At 41.4% G+C, this 22631-nt stretch overlaps 1 protein-coding gene across 2 annotated transcripts in view; it reads right to left on the bottom strand.

Moving 5' to 3' along the window:
• Positions 1 to 22631, bottom strand: part of ttc28 (tetratricopeptide repeat domain 28) — a 140110-nt gene that overhangs the window by 9265 nt on the left and 108214 nt on the right. For both annotated transcript variants that reach the window (XM_074689996.1, XM_074689997.1), the window contains 18 exons: positions 19006 to 19202; positions 18773 to 18926; positions 18519 to 18690; positions 18186 to 18354; positions 17929 to 18089; positions 17353 to 17841; positions 14943 to 15135; positions 14735 to 14815; positions 14298 to 14550; positions 10482 to 10591; positions 8856 to 8985; positions 8524 to 8745; positions 5811 to 5961; positions 2069 to 2209; positions 1830 to 1974; positions 1565 to 1744; positions 917 to 1476; positions 591 to 838 (listed from right to left, as the gene is read on the bottom strand). In XM_074689996.1, the coding sequence (XP_074546097.1) occupies positions 591 to 838; positions 917 to 1476; positions 1565 to 1744; positions 1830 to 1974; positions 2069 to 2209; positions 5811 to 5961; positions 8524 to 8745; positions 8856 to 8985; positions 10482 to 10591; positions 14298 to 14550; positions 14735 to 14815; positions 14943 to 15135; positions 17353 to 17841; positions 17929 to 18089; positions 18186 to 18354; positions 18519 to 18690; positions 18773 to 18926; positions 19006 to 19202 (3756 nt within the window). The remainder of the gene's footprint in view (positions 1 to 590; positions 839 to 916; positions 1477 to 1564; positions 1745 to 1829; positions 1975 to 2068; positions 2210 to 5810; positions 5962 to 8523; positions 8746 to 8855; positions 8986 to 10481; positions 10592 to 14297; positions 14551 to 14734; positions 14816 to 14942; positions 15136 to 17352; positions 17842 to 17928; positions 18090 to 18185; positions 18355 to 18518; positions 18691 to 18772; positions 18927 to 19005; positions 19203 to 22631) is intronic.

Here is a 22631-nt window from a genome sequence, read left to right as displayed (position 1 = left end):
GAAAAAAAAAAAAAAGAAAAAAAAAAGTAAAATCTACTTTTACCGACTGTAGAAGAGGAAGGACACACTGAAAATACCTGAAATCTTACCGAGTATTTTTATCTTAATTTCATTAAGAAAAAAATGTCTTTTTAGATGTAACATGAGAAACTTTCACCTGACCAGTCCAAAAAAATGTCTTGTTTCAAGTAATTTAATGACAAAAAAGAGGCCTAAAGTGCTTGTAACAAGTAAAAAAAAAACAATCTGCCAATGGCACAGAAAAAGGTACTTGTATTAAAACATTATTCTAGTTTAAGCTAATTTTTGAGCAAATTTTTCTGGATCCATGGGCAGATTTTGTAACTGTTCCAAGCAATTCAGACTCCATTTTTGTCTTTATATAACTTAACACAAGACATTTTTCTGGACTGGGCAGGTGAGCGTGGCTCAAATTGAGAATAATAAGACTGTTTTTTTGCTTAAAATGAGACAAAAACACTTGATAAGATTTCAGTTTTTTGCAGTGCAGAGAGAACATCCTCTCTGTAAAGACGATGTGTGTGAGATGTTTTCCATCCCTCTCTGTCTGATAACAGCTGTCTGCTCACCGGCCCAGTTGGAGGGGTGTGAGAAGTGTTTGCTGCTCTGCAGAGTCTTCATGGCCTCAGTCAGGGCGGCGCTGGCTTTGGTCCCGTTAAGCAGCGCCGTGTAGAAGGTGTGTGTGAACACTTTGGAGGCAGCTACAGGCACAGGCCACAGAGACACACACACACACTGAACCCCCGCTGCCAGGAAGGCCCGGGTCAGACCCACCACACCGTCTGCTGACACCCTGCTGCTGGACTCTGGGTACAACCTGAGAAAGGGGAGGAGCCACAGGTAAAACAAGTGGATCAGACTGAAGAGGATCTGCTTAGTATGTGAAGGGTTTTACCTCAGAACCACCAGTTTGACGCTCAGACACAAGTCCAAGATGTCTGCAGCTGTGAGCAGGAAGTCATGGAGAGGAGGACTGTCACACACACTCTCTACATCACACACACTCTCCCCGTCCTCGCTCAGCTCCTCCGCTCCTCGGAGTCTCTCTGGGCTGCTGAAAGAACTTTTGATTCTTCCGTTCTGACTCCCAGCATCACCCGAATGTGACGCCCCACACGGCGACCTCTCCCTGGGTCGCCCTCCTCCTCCTCCTCCTGCCTGCTCCTGGCTCGGTGCAAGGACCAGAGCGGCCAGCTTCCAGGAGATATGAGTCGCAAAGTGGACACATTCAGCCTGCGTCAGAGCTGCGAGGACTCGCTCCTTCGTGGCGTTTGCTCCGGTTAAAGGATGACACCCGAGCTGCTCCCCCAGCCACATGGTCTCCTCCTGGGCTGAGGGTAATGGGCCCCACAGCCAACGGTCCATCACAGAGGGGGGCAAGCGAGGGGCCCCGACCACGGCAGCTACCGAGCCTCCATCTGAGCTGAGGAAGGGACCGCCGCGGCGAGGGTGAATCTTAGGACAGATTTTAAAAAGGTTAGTATCTGTCAGATTTTAAGCATCTGTTTCAAAGGATGACAGCAACAAAGGTTGATCTGCGTACCTTGATGGAGCCTCCTAGGCTGCCTAAAGACGGCACAGAGAGCAGGCTGAACCTCTCATACAGGTATTCATTGGACGAGCTGCCTTTGAGCAAGGCAAACGGGATGAGATACAGCTCTCCCTCCAGCACTAACACCAGCTGTCTGTGTCGGCCCACAGGTCCACTGCTGTGCATCAGACCCTGCAGGAGGGAGGAGGACGGAAACATGAAGTTAAAAAAGCATCAGAATGAACTGTTAGCATGCAGAAATCATAAACACACACACCCCTTCCATCGGAGCGATGAGTAGGTCATAAAGCGCTCTCAGAGGAGGTTTGCTGATGTTGCTTGGTCTGCAGGGAGGGGAGCTCAGGCTGTCCTTGGCTGGAGAAACGGTGGCGCTGTACAGACTCGTCATGCTCTGACAGCTCCTGTAGGGGGCACACACACACACATGTACAGAAAGTGTTACACAGACCAACACGCAGGACTTGCTGCTGTGTAGAGATGAGACTAAAGTCAGACCTGTTGAAGAGGTTGTTTCTGGACACCATGCGGAGGTATCCTGTGGGGTCTGTGGCTGAGGTCAGCTTGTTGTTCAGATCCTCAAACTGTTGCTCCAACAGATCTCCAGCTTCACTCTCTGTCTCACTGCTGGAGCAAACTCTGCAGAGTCAAACAAACTGACATTAAAACTATCAACAAAGCTCCAAGAACAAACATCAAACACGTATTCTTCATTTATACATCGAGACACATTAGATAAATATTCTTATTTATTGGCTGTTTCATATCACATATGCTCTCTTTTTACTTGCCTCAGGACACGTTAGTCAAGAAGTTTAGAGCTAAAAAGGTTCTCAACATGGTTTAACTCATGATTGGATATGACGCCTTTTTACACTCTTTGCACTTAAGATTCATGTGCTTTAAATAAACAGCATCAACATCAGTGACTGACAGAATGAAAGTTGTACAGATCATCTGTGGGTCTGAAAGTTAAAGCCAAGTAAGAAGTGATTAAAACCTGCGTTCTTAGTACTAGCCAGAAGGGGGAGACTGACATTTCTCTCACCAACTAATTCCCATCAACTTACATCTTAAGAATATATTAGCTCCAAATAGGAATGAGTGCCTTTTACATTTGAAACGATACAGTACCGATGCCTGGTACCTTGCAAATGGATACTCAACGGTACCATTTTTCAGTACTTTTTTTGTTTATCTGGTAGAAAAATATCAATTTGTTTAATAATAATATCTATATATTTTTAAATTTAACATACTTTTTCTTCATTATATAAACTTGCAATGTTGTAATCATGTCCAGGATAGAAAATTGTCTACTTTTCCACTCCCTCACAGTCACCAAGATGCATTTAGGTGCCTAAACATAGTACCTTTTGATTTTACATGAATCAGTACTTTTGACAGAATTTGGTCAGTACCTATAAAAGTGCATAACTTGGTACCAATCCCTAACTCCAACTTTATCTTTTTTAAAATTAAAGTTTTCTGAAGTGAACTAAAATATATTAAGTGTTCATGTCTTATATTCAATAAAAAAAACAGTGTGATACGTCTTCATATGAGCCAGAAAAAGGTTTTATTTTAAGATAATAAAAGACAAAATGACACCAGACCTGAAGAGCACAAAATTTGCCTGTGGGGTAAGAAAATTGTCTTTGTTTAGTTTCTTGCATGAAGAATTTATTTTTATTTCAAGAAATTAAATGGAACATTATTCTTACCCCACTGACAGATTTTTTTTATTGCTCTATGCAAAAAAAAATTAGGCTTCATTTTTGTCTCTTAATATCTTGTATTAAGACATTTATTTGGACTTGTCAGGTAAATGTGGCTTATGTTAAGTCTAATGAGACATTTATTTTTTTAATAAAAATAAGAAAGAAACACTTGATTAGAGTTGAGTTTTTGCAGCTTTAACTTTCAGCTTAATTTCCAATAGACTTTTTCCTCTTCAATAAAGAATTTTATTCCTTCACAGGTTTATTCTTTAAATCTACAAGTTTGGTGATTTTAACATCCACAGCTCCCTCTTCATGACTTTATTCTTGAAAAATAGTTTTCTGTTACAGTTTATTCCTGCAGTACCACAACTTTATTCTTTTTCATTTCATTTCTAATCTTATAAATGTGCTTTTCTTTTCTCTCAAAAATCCTTTTATTGTAAAGTTTTTACCATAGTCATTTAACTTTATTGTTGTGATGCTCTGACTTAATTCTTAATATAGCTAATACCTAATTCTTGTGAAATTACAATTATCTTGTGGTTCACTTTAATTTATCACTTAAATTTGAAACAAACTATAGTAAGCCAGAGTATTGACGACAATAAGTTCTGTTTTAGGGCGTGGCTACCAAGTGATTGACAGGTCACTACACCTTCGCAACCCATTATTTATTCAGTTTACCATGTTATTCATTTGAAAACAGATGTATCTAAAGCAGCCAGAATAACTATCAGCATCACAGCTTCTGTTGGAACAAAGACTCAGAGCAAACTGATGATGAATGATGAATGATGAAATAATAATCAGAGTGTTTTTTATTAATCACTGGACTCTGCAGCCTTTATGGACTGATGGCCTGCTGAATTTATCATCAGCAGAAGTGATTACTTTTTGTGGGGCTTGGCTGCAGTTTCCACTGCTCAGGGAGGTTTGATGCGTGTTTAAATATCAGTTTCTGCTGCTTGGATCCATGTAGAGGGCAGTAAAACTCCACCGGAGGAGAGTGTTTTAGTGCTGCATGTGATGTGTGCAAACACACCAGGCTGCAGACAAGCAGGAGACACAACTGTCACACCAGAGAGTGCGCACACACACACACACACACACACACACACACACACACACACACACACACACATAGAAAGACACAACGCCTCTCTGCAGTGAGCCTGCTGCAGAAAGTTGAGATGCCGTTTGTGTGGGGGAACTTTTGCTGACGCCACACACGGCTGTGATTTACAAAGTGGTCTGTGGAGCCGACCACAGCCTGAGACTGAGGGTGGGATGAATGAGAGTGAGGAAATATGGCAGAGGAGAGCGATAGAAAAGGAAGACTGATGACATGCAGCATGTGGCCTGTCTCCCTCTTCCTCACACTCCTCTCTGGTTTTAATGAACACAGATGAAGAGTTATAGAGTCTGCAGTTAGCCCAGCTGCTTCTGATGCTGTTTAGCAGCACCACAATGCTTCTGTTGGACGCTTAAATTTACCTTCAGACAAGTTTCACAGGACAAAACTCCTGTTTTAGCATCTTATTTGCCCCCAAATGAACATATGACTGCACATTCCATTTATTTATGAAGGGGCGAAAGAATGGTTAAATCTTTATTTACATCTATAAGCTTGTTAGCTTGTAGCTAACATCTGCTGCTAAACTTCTGATAAACAAACAACAATTATGATGTTGTATGGTTTACTCTTTTAACTTTTACTGAACTCATGAAAACTCTGGTACACTCCTGCCCATCTGTCAGGTTTCAGGTTCTCTCTGCTGTGTTTCCAAACAGCTGTTTGTTGAGAGGCTAGCTGGGCTAAAGTTACTGCTCACCTCAGGAGTAAAAAACTTTGCTCAGGTTTGTTTTGTCTTTATGCGAAAGTTGGAAACTTCAAAGGAAGCAAATAAAGAAAAACACATTTTCTTTTAGTGGGGTATCTAAAAGTTATTGTTATGGACTCAAAACACAGGTGCAGTCACAGTACATCACCTGTTTGTCGCTGAAGAGGCATTAAGAAGCCCACCATACTGGAAATGCTGGCTCAAAATGAACTTCAGGCAGGAAATGGTTAAATGTTCATTACAATCAGCCCAGACTCAAACTCAGCATGACTTTACCCAGCAGTCGGCCTTTCTATGATCAAATGATTTCAGTCAACCCTTTTCAAAAGAAGGTATCATTATCATGTAGTAAATTGAATTTAGCGCTATAGCTCTGTTAAAGCTAGTCTCTGTTTCAAATCTCACTTCAGTTTCAGGTGATGAGTGATTCTGTGAACCAGAGTTCATGTTTGAGGCTGTTTTGAAAAGTTTTAGTTTAAAGTATTTTGCTAAAAGCTGGAAGCACCAAAGTGATGAATTCTGTTCACTTTTTGGTCTTTGAATGTCTTCTGCTGGATGAACTCTGCATGTTTTTCTGTTTGGTTTCTTTTCCTGTTTTGTGAATACACTTAAAAAGGTTGTTTTATGTGTTTGTTTTCAACAGAATCAAATCGAAATGATAAAGAAAGTAAAAACCTGCTGTAGTGGCTGTCCACTCCCAGAGCCTCTCGAGCGTTGCTGATGTACTGATCCAGAGACTGAGGACTCCCTCCTCCTCCTCCATCCTGGAGCTCTGACGCCTCAGCTCCAACCTCTCCCAGATAAACCTCATTAAACTTCACAATACCTGTTGAAGCACAAACAAGTAGGGATATGACAGGAAACAGAGCATGATTTGGTGCATGAGCCGGGTTGGGTTCACAGGAATAACTGGAGAAACTGGGACAGAGATGATAAAGCCGGTCTGCAGGACTCTGAAACACAGTCTGCATACCAAATGGATCAGGCTCAGTATGCAGGGCAGAGTTTGGAAAATATGTAAATTATTAACCAGGCTAAAAGTCCACAGCCTGTTAGCTGGAGGAGCTCAGAAGCTGTGATAAATGTTTCAGAACTCAAATGAACCACAGAAAAATAAGGATGAGGCGACAAACATGAGGGTTTATGGAGTGTGAGCCATGTGGTCGATCAGGGCAAACTCAAAGTTTTGTTCCTTTAGTTCATAAATGTCTCTAAATGTCAGGACCGTCTGATCAGGAGAGGAAACTTCACAGAGTCTCGATAAAGGTTCATCCTCTGAGGAGCAGGAGAGCGCTCGGTTAATGTCAGAGCAGGAGATCAGGCTCGCTGGTGTCGTCCCTCTGGGACTCACAGATTCACAGCCTCAGGGAAATTACTGCTCTGAGCTGAGGGCCACTTTAGAGAGGCTCCTGAATGTGACAGGTTTAAAGGACAGGAGCTATAAACTCAGAGTGATGAAGCTTCTGCGTTTACACGATAAAACTGGATCATTTCAGAGTCATTCATTTAATGGAACATGACTGAGCCCTTAGTTTATAGAGTTTACTGTTACCAAAGAGATTTTAGGTACAATATAGATTTTTTTATGATTGTAAATTAATCAAAATGTTTTGCTTTCAGTCAAATCAAAAGTTATCATTAGTGTTTGTTTAATAACAAATATTTAAATTTTAGGAAGAAATACTTATTCAGAAACATAACCTGAGCCCAAAAGAAAGAAGTTTGTTTTCAATAAGGCATCCATCTGTTCATTTATCCATTCATACATCTAATCTAGCCCCATCCATCCCTCCATCCCCCTCTTATCCCTCCATCCATGCAATCATCCATGCATCATTCCTTTAACTCATCTTTTTTTGCATCCCTCCAGTTACCATCCTTCCCCCAATCCATTTTTCTACATCATCCATCATCAATCCATCCATCCATCCATCCATCAATCAACATTTTACATCCATCCATCATTCAAATTCATCCATCCATCAGTCAACATTTCCATCCATCCATCCATCCATCCATCAACATTTTACATCCATCCATCCATCAATCAACATTTTACATCCATCCATCCATCCATCCATCCATCCATCCATCCATCCATCCATCCATCCATCCATCCATCCATCAATCAACATTTTACATCCATCCATCCATCCATCCATCCATCCATCCATCCATCCATCAATCAACATTTTACATCCATCTATCCATCCATCCATCCATCAATCAACATTTTACATCCATCCATCAATCAACATTTTACAACCATCCATCCATCCATCCATCCATCCATCCATCCATCCATCTATCCATCCATCCATCCATCCATCCATCAATCAACATTTTACCTCCATCCATCCATCCATCCATCCATCCATCCATCCATCCATCCATCCATCCATCCATCCATCAATCAACATTTTACCTCCATCCATCCATCCATCCATCCATCCATCCATCCATCAATCAACATTTTTCATCCATCCATCCATCCATCCATCCATCCATCAATCAACATTTTACCTCCATCCATCCATCCATCCATCCATCCATCCATCCATCCATCCATCCATCCATCCATCCATCCATCCATCAACATTTTACCTCCATCCATCCATCCATCCATCCATCCATCCATCCATCCATCCATCCATCCATCCATCCATCCATCAATCAACATTTTACATCCATCCATCCATCAATCAACATTTTACATCCATCCATCCATCAATCCATCCATCCATCTATTTTTCACATCTGTCATCCCTCCATCCTTTCTTCCATCCATCATATGTCATCCATCGCTTCAACCCCTTTTTTATTAATTTACAACATGCATGGTATTGTATTTTATATGGTTAAGTGTTGATCGGTATAAATGTATGAATGAGTGAATGATGCATCAAATGTGAGCAGCACTGCACTTTAGTCCATGACAAAATTCCCTTTGGGGACAATAAATTTTATGAAGAATGAATGAATGAAAGTTTATTTTGAAAATGTAGAAGAATAGCATTACGGAAAAGACAGCTTAACAAAATAATAAAAAAAAATAAAGTTAAATACCTAATTCACCATCTTTTACAATAAAGTTTATCTTATCTTATCTTATCTGATCCTATTCCATCCCTCCATTTTGTCCTGATCAATCAATCCATCACTTCTATCCATTATCCTCTCAATTCATCTTTTTTTCATCCATCCATTCTCCAGCCATTGTTGGTCATCCATCTTTCAGGCCATTTATCCATCCATCTCACCTTTCCACCATCCATCCATCATTAAACGATTATTCCATTCTCGTCTCTCAGTTTTGAACTTGTGTATGTGCGTGTGTGTGGGTGTGTGTGTGTGTGTGTGTGGGTGTATGTGTGTGTGTGTGTGTCACCTGTGCCTGGAGCTATAAGCCAGCTGTAAAGGAAGCCTCCAGCCAGAGAGAAGTAAAGAACCAGGGCTCTCTGGGCGTTCACCGTCTCCAGGATGTTCTCCACGGTAACAGGGATGTAGGGGTCGGCTGCAGGCTGACTGCCTTTCTGACGCTCCACCAGGAGGTCAGCAAACGCCCGGGTTCGCCCCCTCTCTGCTATCGCCAACGCCTCATCATGACGACCTGAGAGAGACAGACGGTGAGTTTGAGAGATTACAGGCAGAGAGAGGGCAGGTGAGGACAGATTCTAACTTCACAACAAAAGAGAAAACATAGGAGGGCAGGTGACTCACCGAGGCTGACGAGGACCCTCTGGAGAGCCTGGTACGAGCTGGTTTGCAGATCAAACAGAGAGAGTTTGTAATCCGTGCTGTGCTGAGTCTCATGACGAATCATCTCAAATAACACAGACGCTCTGTACAGCTGAAACACACGGAGGACAAAAACTCAGCACAATGATATTCATCCAACAGAGGTACAGATACACACATTTAAACACAGCTCAACAACACAATGAAACAACTGTGAGGAAGTTCATAAAACTTATTCAACTTCTCAGCACCTATGCTATCAGGAAGTCCTTTAATTAATCTCTTTTGTCTATTCTCAGAAACATTATTTTTAAGGAGAGGAAGCTGACTTAACCGCAAGTAAACAGTTCACATGTGCACCATCCAAAAGTATGTTCTAAAACGAACCACAGGGGGGCACTGCTCATACACACTCCACCTCAGAGACACTGAATACTGTTCTCTGTATCAGACTGGGAGTTTGATAAAAGTCCTAAAAGGTGACAGGAAAGTGTTTATATGATGAAGAAACACCTGAAACTCTCATGTATGTCAAACTACAATTTACAGGCCTGGAGAAGGATTGGCAAATATATCAACCCATAAAGTTTTAAGAGTTTGTAAAATAAAAAAATAAATTCTGTAAATAACTTAGAGACTACATGATCATGAATTCGCCTTGAAGACACAGGAAATAAAACTTAAGAGCAAAAACGTGTAACAATCCTGCAATTACATGTGTAAATACCTAAACCCTTTTAGTTTGAGGAATTCTTTCAAACACATCTTTAAAAAAGTAATATAACATGACTTAATGTGAAGTGACATTATTTAACATGCAGATGGCTTTGTTCTCAAAATCTGACTTTAACGATTGATCACTGTAACACCCAATCAGCTTTAGATACTTCACAATTTTAATGATGTTTTGCTCTTGTAAACATTTATGGAACCCCAACATTCAACGGTTATGAATATTACTGTGAGAAAAACTAAGCTTTTTGGATTAACAGAAATTCGCAGAGATTTAAAGCTCCTGTGAAGATTTTTTTAACTTGTCATAGAGACAGGCTGGAATGAATCCCGATGCCTCTTTATGAACAAATGAGGCAAACAGGAGCTTTGATCAGAAGAGGAATAACTTTTATTATCTATTTTAAAATCCCTGATAGCACTGCTAGGGGGGTATGTGTCAGAAAAGTGATGGAGTTTTATGTTTTTATGAAACTGTTAATAAAAATTCTTTATGAATGCCTAAATATAGGAAAACTGCTCACAATTCTGTGGTGAAAAAAATCCATTTGTTTTGACAAAATCACACAAACTTCAAGTCCGACAAAAGAGCTTTAAGGTTTAAAATTGCTTTAAAAAATCAAACACAAAGAAATGTAACTCATTATTTTTTGCAAAGATAAGCTTAAAAAGTTGTTACTGGGAGTAATATAAAGATATGTACAACTACTGAGATTTCTTGTGTCACTGATTTTAAGTTTTTTTACTTTATGAATGAATGAACCAAGATGTTTTCTTCTCTCTTAATTTGTATGTTTGGACATTTATGCAACACAAAATTAAATCTGTGAATGTTATATATGCTTGGCACATAGACCGACAGACAGAAAGACAGACCTGATGCTGAGCCTCCTCCAGGTTTCCTCCCGCCCACAGCGACAGGCCCAGCCGGTGACGTATCTTCGCTTCATCTTCTCTCCTACCTAACTGCTCTGCCAGCCGCAGACCTGAGGAAGAGGAGGAAGAGGAAGATGAGCAAAAGGAGGAGAGTGATAGGAGAATGAGGAGGAAGAAGCTTCAGATCAGACACAGGCTGCTGGAGGCTGGTCTGAGCATCATCTCTTTGAACGTCCTTCTTCTTCTGTTGTCATGTCAGCTGTTGCTGCGAGCCCTGGGCGCTCACATTCTTCTCCTCTCATTGTTCCTCTGCTCTTTGTCTCTCTGTCTCTCTGTCTTTGTGTCTTTTCATCTCTCCGACTCAAAGCTGCAGTATTCTGTCTGCTCTTCACTCTGTGTCTGATACGTTTGGTCTCCCTGCTGAGCGTGAGCAGATAGTCGTGACAGGTTGTAATTAGTTCTCATTAGACTCTCAGATTGAGAGGAATCTCATCAAACACTAAGTTTGGGCTGATGCTTTTCTGGATGTTTCTGTCTGTCTGCTCCTCTGATCTGTCTGTGTTCAGTTTTGGGAGGTTAATTGGAGCCCCTCGCTCAAAGTTTCTGTCCTTACCTCAACTCTGTTTAGAGTCTGATGTTTCTGGGTGAGTTAATGATCAATTAAAGCTGAAAGAATCTGACAAAGTGTGACTGTGTCTAACAGGCGTTCATAAATAAATCAAATTATCTCTGTAATACTTTTCCTCATTTCTGTTTAACTCTCTGAGTTCTGTATTAATTATGGCAGCCCTAGATTTATTAACATTACTTATTCCTGTCTGAGCTGTGTTGTCTTTTCTTGTCTTTCCTATGAGACACTGTGGGACTGACTGGACCCTCAGAGATGAGAGGAAAAAGTCAACTTTACAACAAAAGGTCTGTTAATTTAGTTTTAGAGTAATTCCAATGTTTATGATCCAACAGACACAGCATAACCTGACAAAATGTTACATGATGTGACGCTAACATTATGTAAAATAAGTACATGGTGTGATGTTTCATAGTATAATGAGAGTGGAGGAGTTGTCTTCTTGGGGTCAGATGAGCTGTTCGAGTTTTTTTTTTATCTCACTAAAGAGAATCTGTTTGTGTGTTTCAGAGCACGGCCCAGTCAGAGGAGTTCAATCACTCAACACTATCAACAACAAGCTGCCTGAGGAAACAACGCCGCAGGGTAAACAGCCTGTGCTGATCTTTTATTAACCTGAGTCAGACTCGTAAACACCTTTTCAGAGCTCAGAGTATTTAGGCCTAAACACCTCTCACTTTAAAATAAGACACCAACATGCAGATCAAAGTTAGGAGACAGGGCCGTCCATAAAATCAGAAACAGCGGCTGCAGGGGGAGAGTGGCTAGCTTTGGACATCTTTCATCAAAAATTGAGTTTGTTGTCAAACCATCAGCGTTTGAACTTAAAGAAGACGTCTGAAACACGCTGTCGGACACATGATGCATCTTATTCAGGTCAATCATCGCCCACAGGAGGAGGAAGGATTCAGACTGTTAGCCAGGTATAAGTATTTCCACTATGATGAGTCCAAGTCTTTGACTGAAGGTAAGATAAACTTTATTGTCCCTGAAGGGAGATTTTTTGTGGACATAAGTGTAGTGCTGCCCACATTCGATACATCGCTCATTCATACAGTCATACCAATCTAAAGTATACAATATAATGTACAATAACAAGCCTGTTGTAAAATAAATAGCTGAATAAAAGCTGTGTTCACTGTGGCATGCCAGTGACACAATACATGTCAATAAATACAAAACATACTGATATGGTTGTAAAATCAATGTCAATAAAATTAATGCAAGAATAAGAACACCCTTCTGCTCATACACTAGAGCATTGTGTTTTGTCCCAGCAGATAGTTTAAAGGTCCTACATTATGCAAAAATCACTTTATTTAGTCTTTTAGTGAAATTTGTGGGTCTTTGGCTTTCCTCACAGCCCACAAAATGTGATATTTAATGACCAAACCTGTACTTAGTAGTGCTTGTGAATGTAAAATCCTGACCTAAAACGAGCCATTTGGATTTTGGAGATTTGCCGACGTCAGCGATTCCCTTTTTTGACCAATTAGGAGCAAGTCTGACCTGATTGGTCCACCGGAGCAGATACCCCTGAACCCCCTCCCTGCCCACTCCCCTCCCCGCTGCTGAAGAGAAATCTCTCCAGCAACATGGAGGAGAATGCCAAAGTTGGAGAGCCATCACTGCTTTAATTTTGGCTGTAAACAGCTACATAATTCCATGCACAAGCTTCCCATCTCAGTAGAAGACACGACCAAGTGGCTAGGGTTCATTTATTAGGGAAATGTGCCAGCCACACTCAGTAAAACTGTGCATGTGTGTGCTAGTCACTTCACGGCCGACTGCTTTTCCAACTTTGGACAGTCCAACAGAGGGCTAGCGAATAGACTGGTCCTGAATCCAGGAGCATTACCAACCATCCACCAACAAACCTCAGACCCTGGAAATGTGAGTATTTTAAATGCTGTGTGCTGTGGAGCAGATGGAAGAGCTTTTCCTCAGTGTCCCCCCTGTCTCTGTGTTAGCTTCAGAATGCTAACTTTAGCTGCAATTAGGCTGTTGTTTGAGCCTGTAATGTTGTGGTAAACGAGCTTTGCTGTTTTCTAAACATTGTGCACTTGGAGCTTGTGGCGCCGCTCTCAGTGACGCTGAAGAGCGGGGCGGTATCAGCGGTGGCTCATTTACATATGAAGGTCTCGCCCACTAAATCAGAGCGTTCTGAACAGAGGGGCTATGAGAGACTGGAAACAATGCTGCTGTGCTTGAATTATTGGCTTTTTGGACCAAAACATGTTACTACCATTTCATGAAGACATCAACGATCCATATTAAACTGCAGAAAAGGAGTATAATATGGGACCTTTAAGTAAAGTGATGGAGGTAGGGAGGAAGAAGAGTTTAAAGTGATTTCTTTTAAATCTACTAGTTCTGAACTGTCTTCCAGAGGGCAATAGCTCATATTCTGAATAAAGAACATGAGAAGAGTTGTTCAAGATGTTTTATGCCCTGCTGACAAAGATATTTTCAAAGATAGTTTAAAGGGACAGGTAATTCTCCTTGCCTATCACTTTCATAGCACATTTAAGAATTTCATTGATCTTCGATTTACACTGAACAGATAAGGAGCTGAACCAGGCTGCCATCCCATATCTGAGCAGACTCCCCATGACAGCATTTTAGAAGGTCAGCATCACACTCACAATCACACTGACACCAAACACGAATGATTCTGCCTTCCCATACTTTTAAGTACTGATGATGGATGTCCAAACTAAACAAGTTTCAAACCTATACATATTCATTTGTTGCAGAAATCCCTGAATCTGTCTGTAAATGATTAAAATGAGGACATCAGACTTGTTAAAATAATGATGTCATCACATAATAATGTCTTCACTGGTTCATGACATGTTGGAGAAGTGGGCCTTTAACACCAAGGTCTGCCCAAACAGGCCTCCAGAAAGCTGACCAATCAGATGGAAGAGGGTTTCTGGAGCAGGGCGCCTTAAAGAGACAGCAGCTAGAGCAAAAATGTTTCAGACGGTGGTTGAAATAAGGGTTTTCTAAAACACCAGAGAGAGAAAAAAGATTGTTATTGAGCTGTAAATTATGTAAGGATACTACAGGGGCACCAGAGGGACAAAATAAAGACAAAAAAATAAAATACTCCTCTTTAAACATGACTTCCTCTGATGATGAGGTTTTGTTGTCCTATAAGAAGGTTTCAGTTTGTGGTTTCTTACCTTCCTGCAGGTACATCACAGCCTGTGCTGAGTTCTGCAGAGCATGGTGGATCCTTCCCAGGCTCCCATAGGCCAGAGTTTTGGCGATCAGATCGTTGGTCTGTGCTGCCACGCTCAGGTGCTGCTCCTGGAAGACCACGGCCCGCTCAAAGTTCCCCAAAGCTTCGTAGGTCAGCCCCAGGTTTCCGTAGGCTCGACCCTGGCTCCTCACACACCCCGTCTGCTCTGCGATGTCCAGCGCTCTCTGGTGCCACTGCAGGAGGAAAGATAGAGCGTTGTTTCTTAGTGCGTCTATGAGTATTGTGTTATGTTAATGTTGTTTTTTTTCAATGTGTCCTTAACTAACCTGCAAAAAGTAAGGCAAGGAGATTTATATACAAAGTGTAGCTGTCTTTTCTTTCAGAAAGAAAACACTGACTTTGTGAATCTGCACCAACCTGTAGCGCCGTCTCGTTGTCTGCCATCAGCTGATAAACACCCCCGAGCGCATCACTTGCCTCTGCCTCCAGAGATTTATTCTGACAGAGAGAAACATATTTACTGAGCTTTCTCTGCATAATGTGCTTTTTATGTAAAGAAGTTATTGTTTGTTGTATTTAAGAAGGCATGAGGAGGAACAACAACCTCCGTCTGATAAATCCTTACCCCGGCTGAGCGAGCGATGTTCAGCTGGTGCTCCAGGCAGGACAGGGCCTGCTCGTAGTTCCCCAGCTGGCTGTGTAAGGTGCCCAGCTCACAGTAAGCCTGGGCCTTCCCTCCTCCTTCACCTCCCAGCTCATGAGCCACCACCAGCCGCTTCTCGAAGCACACCAGAGCCTGCTGGAGACTCCCCATCGACCTGACGACAAAGAGAAGGAGGGAAAAGTGAGTGGATATCTCTCTTTAATGGTTTGTTTCTGCAGAGAGTCCAAACAAACACTAACTGCTCTTTCTCCTGTTATCAAAGCTTCTTTTCATCCACAGAGACCAAAATGGGCAATTTACGAAAGCAAATGTTCCTGTAATGAGAGGTCATTTTGGTTTTACGCTGTGAGAAAGACTTCCTCATCCTCAGGAGGAAGAGAAACACAGAGGCTGAGCTCGTTGGGATGAACCCGCTCTCATTTGGATCCTCCTCACACACTCGCAGCGCAAACACAGACACAGATGGAAACAGGAAACCCATCATTAAGCCCTGTTCTCCTGTCACTGGAAATTACTCGCCCAGTTTCACGGGGAAAAGGCGAGGAAACAGCTCGGCTCCCATCAACACCTCTACCGTTTCCTGAGACGGGGTTTTGATTATTTTTATCTTCATCATGAATCTCATTTAAAGTGTGTAAAGTTTACGCTCCAGGCAGGAAAAGCTCATTCAGGAGGTAAATATCAGAGCTAATGAGAAAGCGTGAACACAGATGTAAACTGGACAAAGACATCAGCAGGAACAGAAAAAAATAATTGAATAAGTGAAAAACAGACGTGTTGCTAATTTGTTCTGATGGCATTTTAAAGGAATGAAACCAACGCCTTTTCTTTTTAACTGCTGTTTCCCAGCCTGCAGTGGAGAATGTAATCTATTTCCCATGTTTACCAATAACTTAAAAGCTCTTATAACCCCCGAGTTACATCTAACTCCTTGTGAGTCTAGGAGAACAACCACAGAAGAAAAACTGAGGAAGAAAAAACAATCAGCTCACAGGCCAAAAGAAGATAGCCAACACCACAACTATAACAAGTCCAGAAAAATGTCTTATTTCAAGATGATAAAAGACAAAAAGGACGCATAAACTGCTTGTGAAGCTTCCTGTATTAAGATATTATTATTATTTCAAGGGATTTGAAGCTCTGCAACTCAGGCATCATTTTGTCTTTTAATATCTTGAATTTACCCGTTTTTCCCCACTGGCAGCAATTGTTGCTGAAGTGTATCACTGTCATTTTTCACTCAAAATAAAAAAATCTCAGCGTTACTAATGCAAATTTTTCCACTTATATGCTTGTAGACAACTTTAACAAAGATTTTGGTTTATAAAAAATAAATAAATTTCCAAGTGGTTCCTGTCACATGACATCATCTGTTTCCTGCTCCTTTCGGCAGAAGACATGGTGGATGCAAATTGTTCTGGAAAGAGGCAATTTTCATAAATTTCTTAGGATTTTTGCCCAAACTTATTTTTAATAATCAAACCATTCAAGTCCAAATCTCAAGAGTAACCCTTAAAAAATGGACCTGAGATAAAAAATAAAAATAAAAAAAAATCATGGGCTTGCAAACAAAAGTTGCCTGTGGACACAAAGCTAGTTGCTAACTGAAGGAAAACACTGCCTGAAGCATTGCTCATAATTTACTCATTAAGTGCAATTTTCTTGACACACAAGTACTTACCATAGCCAATGCACACACACACAACACTTTTTTAAAATGTGTTATGTCTATATTATTGTTTTTTATAACTTTACTAGTATTATAATTATTATTATTTCTATATAATTTCAGGTGACTTAGTGACGAGCTGTGTGACCACCAACAATTGCTGCCAGTCATAAAAATCCTATTTTCCTCAAAACAAAGTACAAAATGGAAAAAATAAATACATAACATGATTCAGATGGACTTAACTGAAAAACTATATACCTCACAACCCTGAAAAAAAGTTGGGCATAAATGGTTAAGATTTTTTCTTGACTCTTCAGCTGAATCTGGCTCATGTTAAGTCTTATAAGACAATTTTTTTAACTAAAAATAAGACATAAACACTTCATTAGATTTCAGTTTCTGCAGGCCACCAAGTCAAACTCTGCCCACAGAACATCAGCTGATCTTTACTCCAGCCCCAGTCAGCTGATCACATCTATCATCTCTGAGAGGCAAACCATTATGTGTTTGACCTCTTTGAACCTTCCTTTAGTCCAGCTCCTCCTTCATGCTGTGCCTGATTTCATCAGGGTCATACAGATCCTCACTGATCCGCTGTGTTCTGGACCCCAGGGCTCTTTGCTGATGCTCTCCCTGCTGCAGGCTTTTCATGTATGCACATGAAAAAGAGATGTGTGCTCTGCAGTTTTGTGCTCTTACCTGTGTGCGCTGCCGAGCCCTCTGTAAGCCTTCTCCTGGTCCTGGATGTGGTTCAGACTCTGAGCCACAGTCAGGTATTTCTCGTAGTACTGAATCGCCTCCTCGAAGTCTCCCAGAGCGTCATAGCAGTCAGCCAGGTTCCCATACGCCCGGCCTCGGTCCAGCATGCTCTCTGTGCCGCTCAGCTGCTGCAGCATGGCCAGCTGCTGCTCGAAATAACCGATCGCCTCCTCGAACACGCCCATGTTCATTTTGGTGATGCCCATGTTCCCATGGACCTGGGCTTCTAAACGGGCGTCCCTGAGTCCCTGAGCCAGACCCAGCTGGGTCTCATAGCACTGAAAGGTTGTGGCATAGTCTCCAAGAGCCATGTGAACCGCTGCAAGGTGACCAAGAGCACGACACTCCCCCTGCTGGTCACCTAGATCCTTACGCACGGTCAGCTCCTGGCTGTGGAAGGACAAAGCTGAATCCAGCTGTCGGAGGAGCCTGAAGTCAGAGGAGAACAGAGGGAAAGAAGAGTGAGGGAAGAGCCAAAGGAGGGAGAGAAATCACAAACATAGCTGGTTTTATCACCTGTGGACTGATCCCAGAGCTGAGTAAGCATCGGCCTCCATCTTTTGATCGTCGACCTTCTGAGCCAGGGTCAGCTGCTGCTGGTAGAAACGCACCGCTCCTTGGAGATCTCCCCGACACACACACACGTCCCCCAGGTTCCCCATAGCCCTGAAAACAGCCTGAGGATGAACATAAACACACGGTTACAACTTGAGCACAAGAGGAGATTCTATTTTTCATCCAGAGAAGGAGAAGAAGATGAAGAAGAAGATGACCTGAGTGTTATCCAGAGTCTGAGCTATAGAGAGCAGATATCTCTGACACTCCTCTGCTCTGCTGTACTCCCCCAGCGCTTTGTGGGCCAGACCCAGGTTACAGTACGCTTTAGCCTGGGCCAGTTTATCCTGGAGGTCCTTTGCTAGGGCCAGGTCCTGCTCGTAATACCTGAGGAAGACACAACAAACATGGGTAAACATGAAAGAAAACAACAGGATGGCTGGTAACACTTCTCTTTGTGTTTGAATCTCTTTTGGTTTCAATCAACAAAGTTAAAGTTAATTAACATTAATGAATCAAACAGTAATCTGTTGGTTTTGTTGAGTCCGTACCTGACGGCGTCTTTGTACTGTCCCAGACAGTAGTGAGCGTAGCCCAGGTTGTGGCAGACTTTTCCTTCTCCCTCCAAATCTTGCAGTCCTGGAGCCAGACTCAGGTACTGCTGGTAGTATGGTAAAGCCTGAGCGTACTCCCCCCTCCAGCTGTGGAAGTTTCCCAAGTTTGCTGCAAAGAAAGAACACACCTCAAAGTTTTAAATCAGTCTTTCTCTTTAGACCTGAAAGAGTCTTTCTCTTTTATAACTCACCTAAAGCTCGGGCTTCGCTCTGAGAGTCTTGCAGCTCTCGTGCAATGGTCAGGTGATGAAGGTAGTGCTGCAGAGCTCGATCATGAGCGCCCAAAGCTTGATAAGCCACAGCGAGGTTACCGTGAGTGGAGGCCTGAGACGGGCGATCGTTCACCTGAGGCACAAACAGGATTCATAAATCTGTTCTCAGCACGAGTCTCAGAGTTCAGCTCCTGATGATTCCAGGAACTCACCTCTAGTGACATCTGCAGCTCCTGTCGGTGATACCGCACAGCTTGGTCATAGAGGCCCAGAGCGTGGTAGGCGTTACCCATGTTCCCGTAGGCCCGACCCTGGGCTGCGTAGTCACTCAGCTCCTGGGCGAAGGACAGGTGGGCTTTATGGAGCTTCAGAGCTGCTTCATACTCGCCCTTCATCTGGTGGATGATGCCTGAGACACGGGTTAGAAAAAAAATGTTGGTTAAAAGCACAGACTGCTTAAAGATGGACGACACATTAGCTGTAGAGCAATTTCAAGTTGCGCCAAAAAGATGTCAGTTGAAGGTTTCTGAAACAATATATCTGGGATTTCACCAAGTCGGATCTCAGTAAAGTCAAGTCTTAGGAGATTTCCAGAAAGTCAGAAAAGTCCAACTCCCTCATGTAGTCACTCGTCTGAGCTGCATCCAGCTTTGAATCTTCTGCACATGTGAAGTTTTCAACATGATCAACTCCCCAAATGAAGCACAAACCTATAAATATGCAACAAGCAGATTAAACTTGTGTGCATGTGAACATACGTGCTTCTCACAGCCCTGAAAAAGACGAGCGCAGAGCGTTAAATAATTTAAAAGCTTCAGTGGGGAAATTCAAGCAAACTAATAATAGTCTGAGAGCTGCTGTGGATCCATAAACTTCATTACTGCTGCAGAAATCCAAACTACAGCTTTCCAGGGAGAAGAAACGGGAAAACTTCAGTCTCTACGGGCTTCCCAACTTTCAGAGTGAGGATGAATCTTCATCACTTCCACCAACAACCCAGTTTACGGAGCCAGAGTCTGAAGAGACAGAAGTGAAGCCGAGACACCAGAGAGGAAGACAGCAGCTGCAGGAAAGTAAGGAAAGATGAACGCATGAGGGATTCAAGGAGGCGACTAAATATTAAAAATGTGACTCCGAGAAAATGTGTCTTAATGTCAGAATAATAAACCTGAGAAAACTCCTCCTGATGTAATTATGTTTACACGCTGTAATGTGATTAACTTCAACATCCAGGCGAAACGTGTGATAACTGAGACTCACACACACACACACAACACACACACCTCTAGAAGGTAATCTTACTCCAATTAAGATCCAAATCAGAGAAAACATAATGAGATTAACAAGATTAGATTACACCTACACCTTAAACTAATGCTGCAATCAGTGGAGGAACAATTTCAGTCAGCTTTGACCTCCAACGTGCTTCAAACCAAAAAACACAGAAAAGAGAGATTTATAGGGATGAGTATTGATCCGCATCACGATACTTGGGTCACGATAACATAATGTTGGGACATCAAAATATTGTGATATGTTGCAATATTCTACACAGTTAACGATTAGATTTAAAACAGCTTTTCTATTTTATTACAGTTAAAATAAAGAAAGTCACAAGCAGTGTTTCATACATGCACATACACAAGTCGAAAATATAAAGTGCATCAAGTTTGTCACTTAAATTGTTGCGACATGAAACTAATCTTGCAAAAAACTATTGGGTGAAGACATGGTCAGTTGGTGAAACTGATAGATGTCACTTGGTGTAACTAATGTTACTCATAAAACATCTAATATTGCACATGATTATTTTATCAGCCTGCTACACTGTCAAAATTAAACCTAAAATGATTTTAAACTAACTGACCCAAGAATAGAAAAAAAACATTCATTTTTACAGCATCAAAACCCACATCATCAAGTTAAGAAAAAAATATTTTGAACATACTTTGAGATTATATTTATTATGCAGTTTATGTGCACCAAACAGTGGAGTAGCTCTTTGGCGCCATCTGCGGCAGTGGAGTTGCAAAAATGTTAACTTTTATTCAACAAAAATATCAATATTAAGAGTTGAAAAATCGATATTTTATCACAGGTAAAAGTATCGTGATATATTGGGGTAACGATACTTATACCACACCTCATCTCAAATTCATACAAGAAGCAGAATTAAAACGCAAAATGTCCAGTGAACTGTCAAACAATGAAGTTTGTTTTCTGGTAGCCATCACTGAAATTCTTTCTGATATTTTCTATTCAACAGATATTCCCAAACATAATTGATCTGGCTAGTTAATCCCTTGAGATACTGTTAGCCATCTTGCTCTGCTTGTTAAGTTTTCTGTGTCGTCAGTCAAAAGTTTACAACGGTAAAACAGTACAAACGGTAAAATTTACAGTTAACACTTGTACTCAACATTATGCCGAAATTGTAAAACACATGAAGGTAACCTCTTGTGGTTGGTTGTTTTGAAGCCAAATGATGGTAAATGGTCACCATGTTGGAAAGGTTAACTGCACCAAACATTTGCAACCTAAAAACAGAAAAAAAAAAAATATATATATATATATATTTTTTTTTTTTTCAGTTTTAGGCTTTTTATGGCTTTGATTAGAGAGGATAGAACAGGAAACAGAAGGAGAGTCAGGTCAACAGGCCACGGGCTAGATTTGAACAGGGCCACCCGCTTGAGGGTGAACTTTGCAGAGTGCGACCTAGACCGTTAGGCCATCTGCACCCCACAAAAGGTGCTTTTTGATCAGAAGTTCCAAGAACTAAATGGTCCCAGTGGCTGATTGTTGAGTATGACTCTGCTGGGCTGGAAATCATGTGAAGGAAAAAACCAACAGCTAAAAAAATTAACCTCCTTCTTGGTTGCCAAAATTAAAAAATAAGCTTTGAGACCACCCTTTTAGAACTGGGCAGTAAACATGTTAGTTTATGCCGTCGAAAGGGGCATTTTAACATGGGTAAAGGTGTTTGGGGGGAATACTGGACTTTTTCGACCAGCCTCAAGTGGACACTTGAAGAACTACAGGTTATTTTTTTACCCTACATATTTTTCTTCAGGTTTCTCTCTTCCGAAAGCCACTTAACAGTCATTGGTGACGAAGGCTTTCACTAACCCTGGCAGTTTAAAGAAACCTTAGCCTCGAGCTGACACTTTTACTTTTCAAGCAAATTTCGTACAATGTTGTGTAAGTATAAACCATGTGTGTGCTTACACATGTGTGTGGAACAAATAAATATAAACAACTGTCTGTCTTCAGTTTCACTTCTACAGACTAAAAGCAGACGAGTTCGACGTCAGGGACACAGATACAGACAGCAGATAGGTTAGACTGAGAGAGGTTACAAACACAGAAAAATAACTTTAAATCTGAAAGCAGTGGATTCCTTTTTGGACTTTAACACACGACTAAAACTTCTGAAACAAAATCAGAAATAATTATAACCCCAACCCTTTAATCAGATATTCATAATTCTGCTTCACAAAACTCAGCCACTGTGAAATTATGTTCACATGCAAGAGTCCAATTCACACACCACAGTCAGAAATATATCAACTCAGACACTCACATTAAGTCCTCGAAGAAACAAAACATCTGAGAATTCCTTCTTTGCTTCAACATTTCTCATGCTAATGTGCTTTGATGCAGCGATTTTTTTTTATAAAACACATTCATACAAAGACGTCATCTGAAAAACCTCATCATCTGAGTCTGTTATTAAGACTGTAGCACTGAGACTAAACATTTGTCACAATGGAGAGTGACAATGAAATGGCAAAAAAGTATAAAGACAGGGGCATAAAGTGGAAATCTATTGTTTAAC

This window comes from Halichoeres trimaculatus, unplaced genomic scaffold (assembly GCF_033239565.1).
Source record: "Halichoeres trimaculatus isolate MK-OKI-2021-1 unplaced genomic scaffold, fHalTri1.1 fHalTri1_scaffold_16, whole genome shotgun sequence".
Lineage (NCBI taxonomy): Eukaryota > Metazoa > Chordata > Actinopteri > Labriformes > Labridae > Halichoeres > Halichoeres trimaculatus.
The sequence above is the reverse complement of the archived record's forward strand: the minus strand, read 5'-3'. Positions and strand labels throughout refer to the sequence as shown.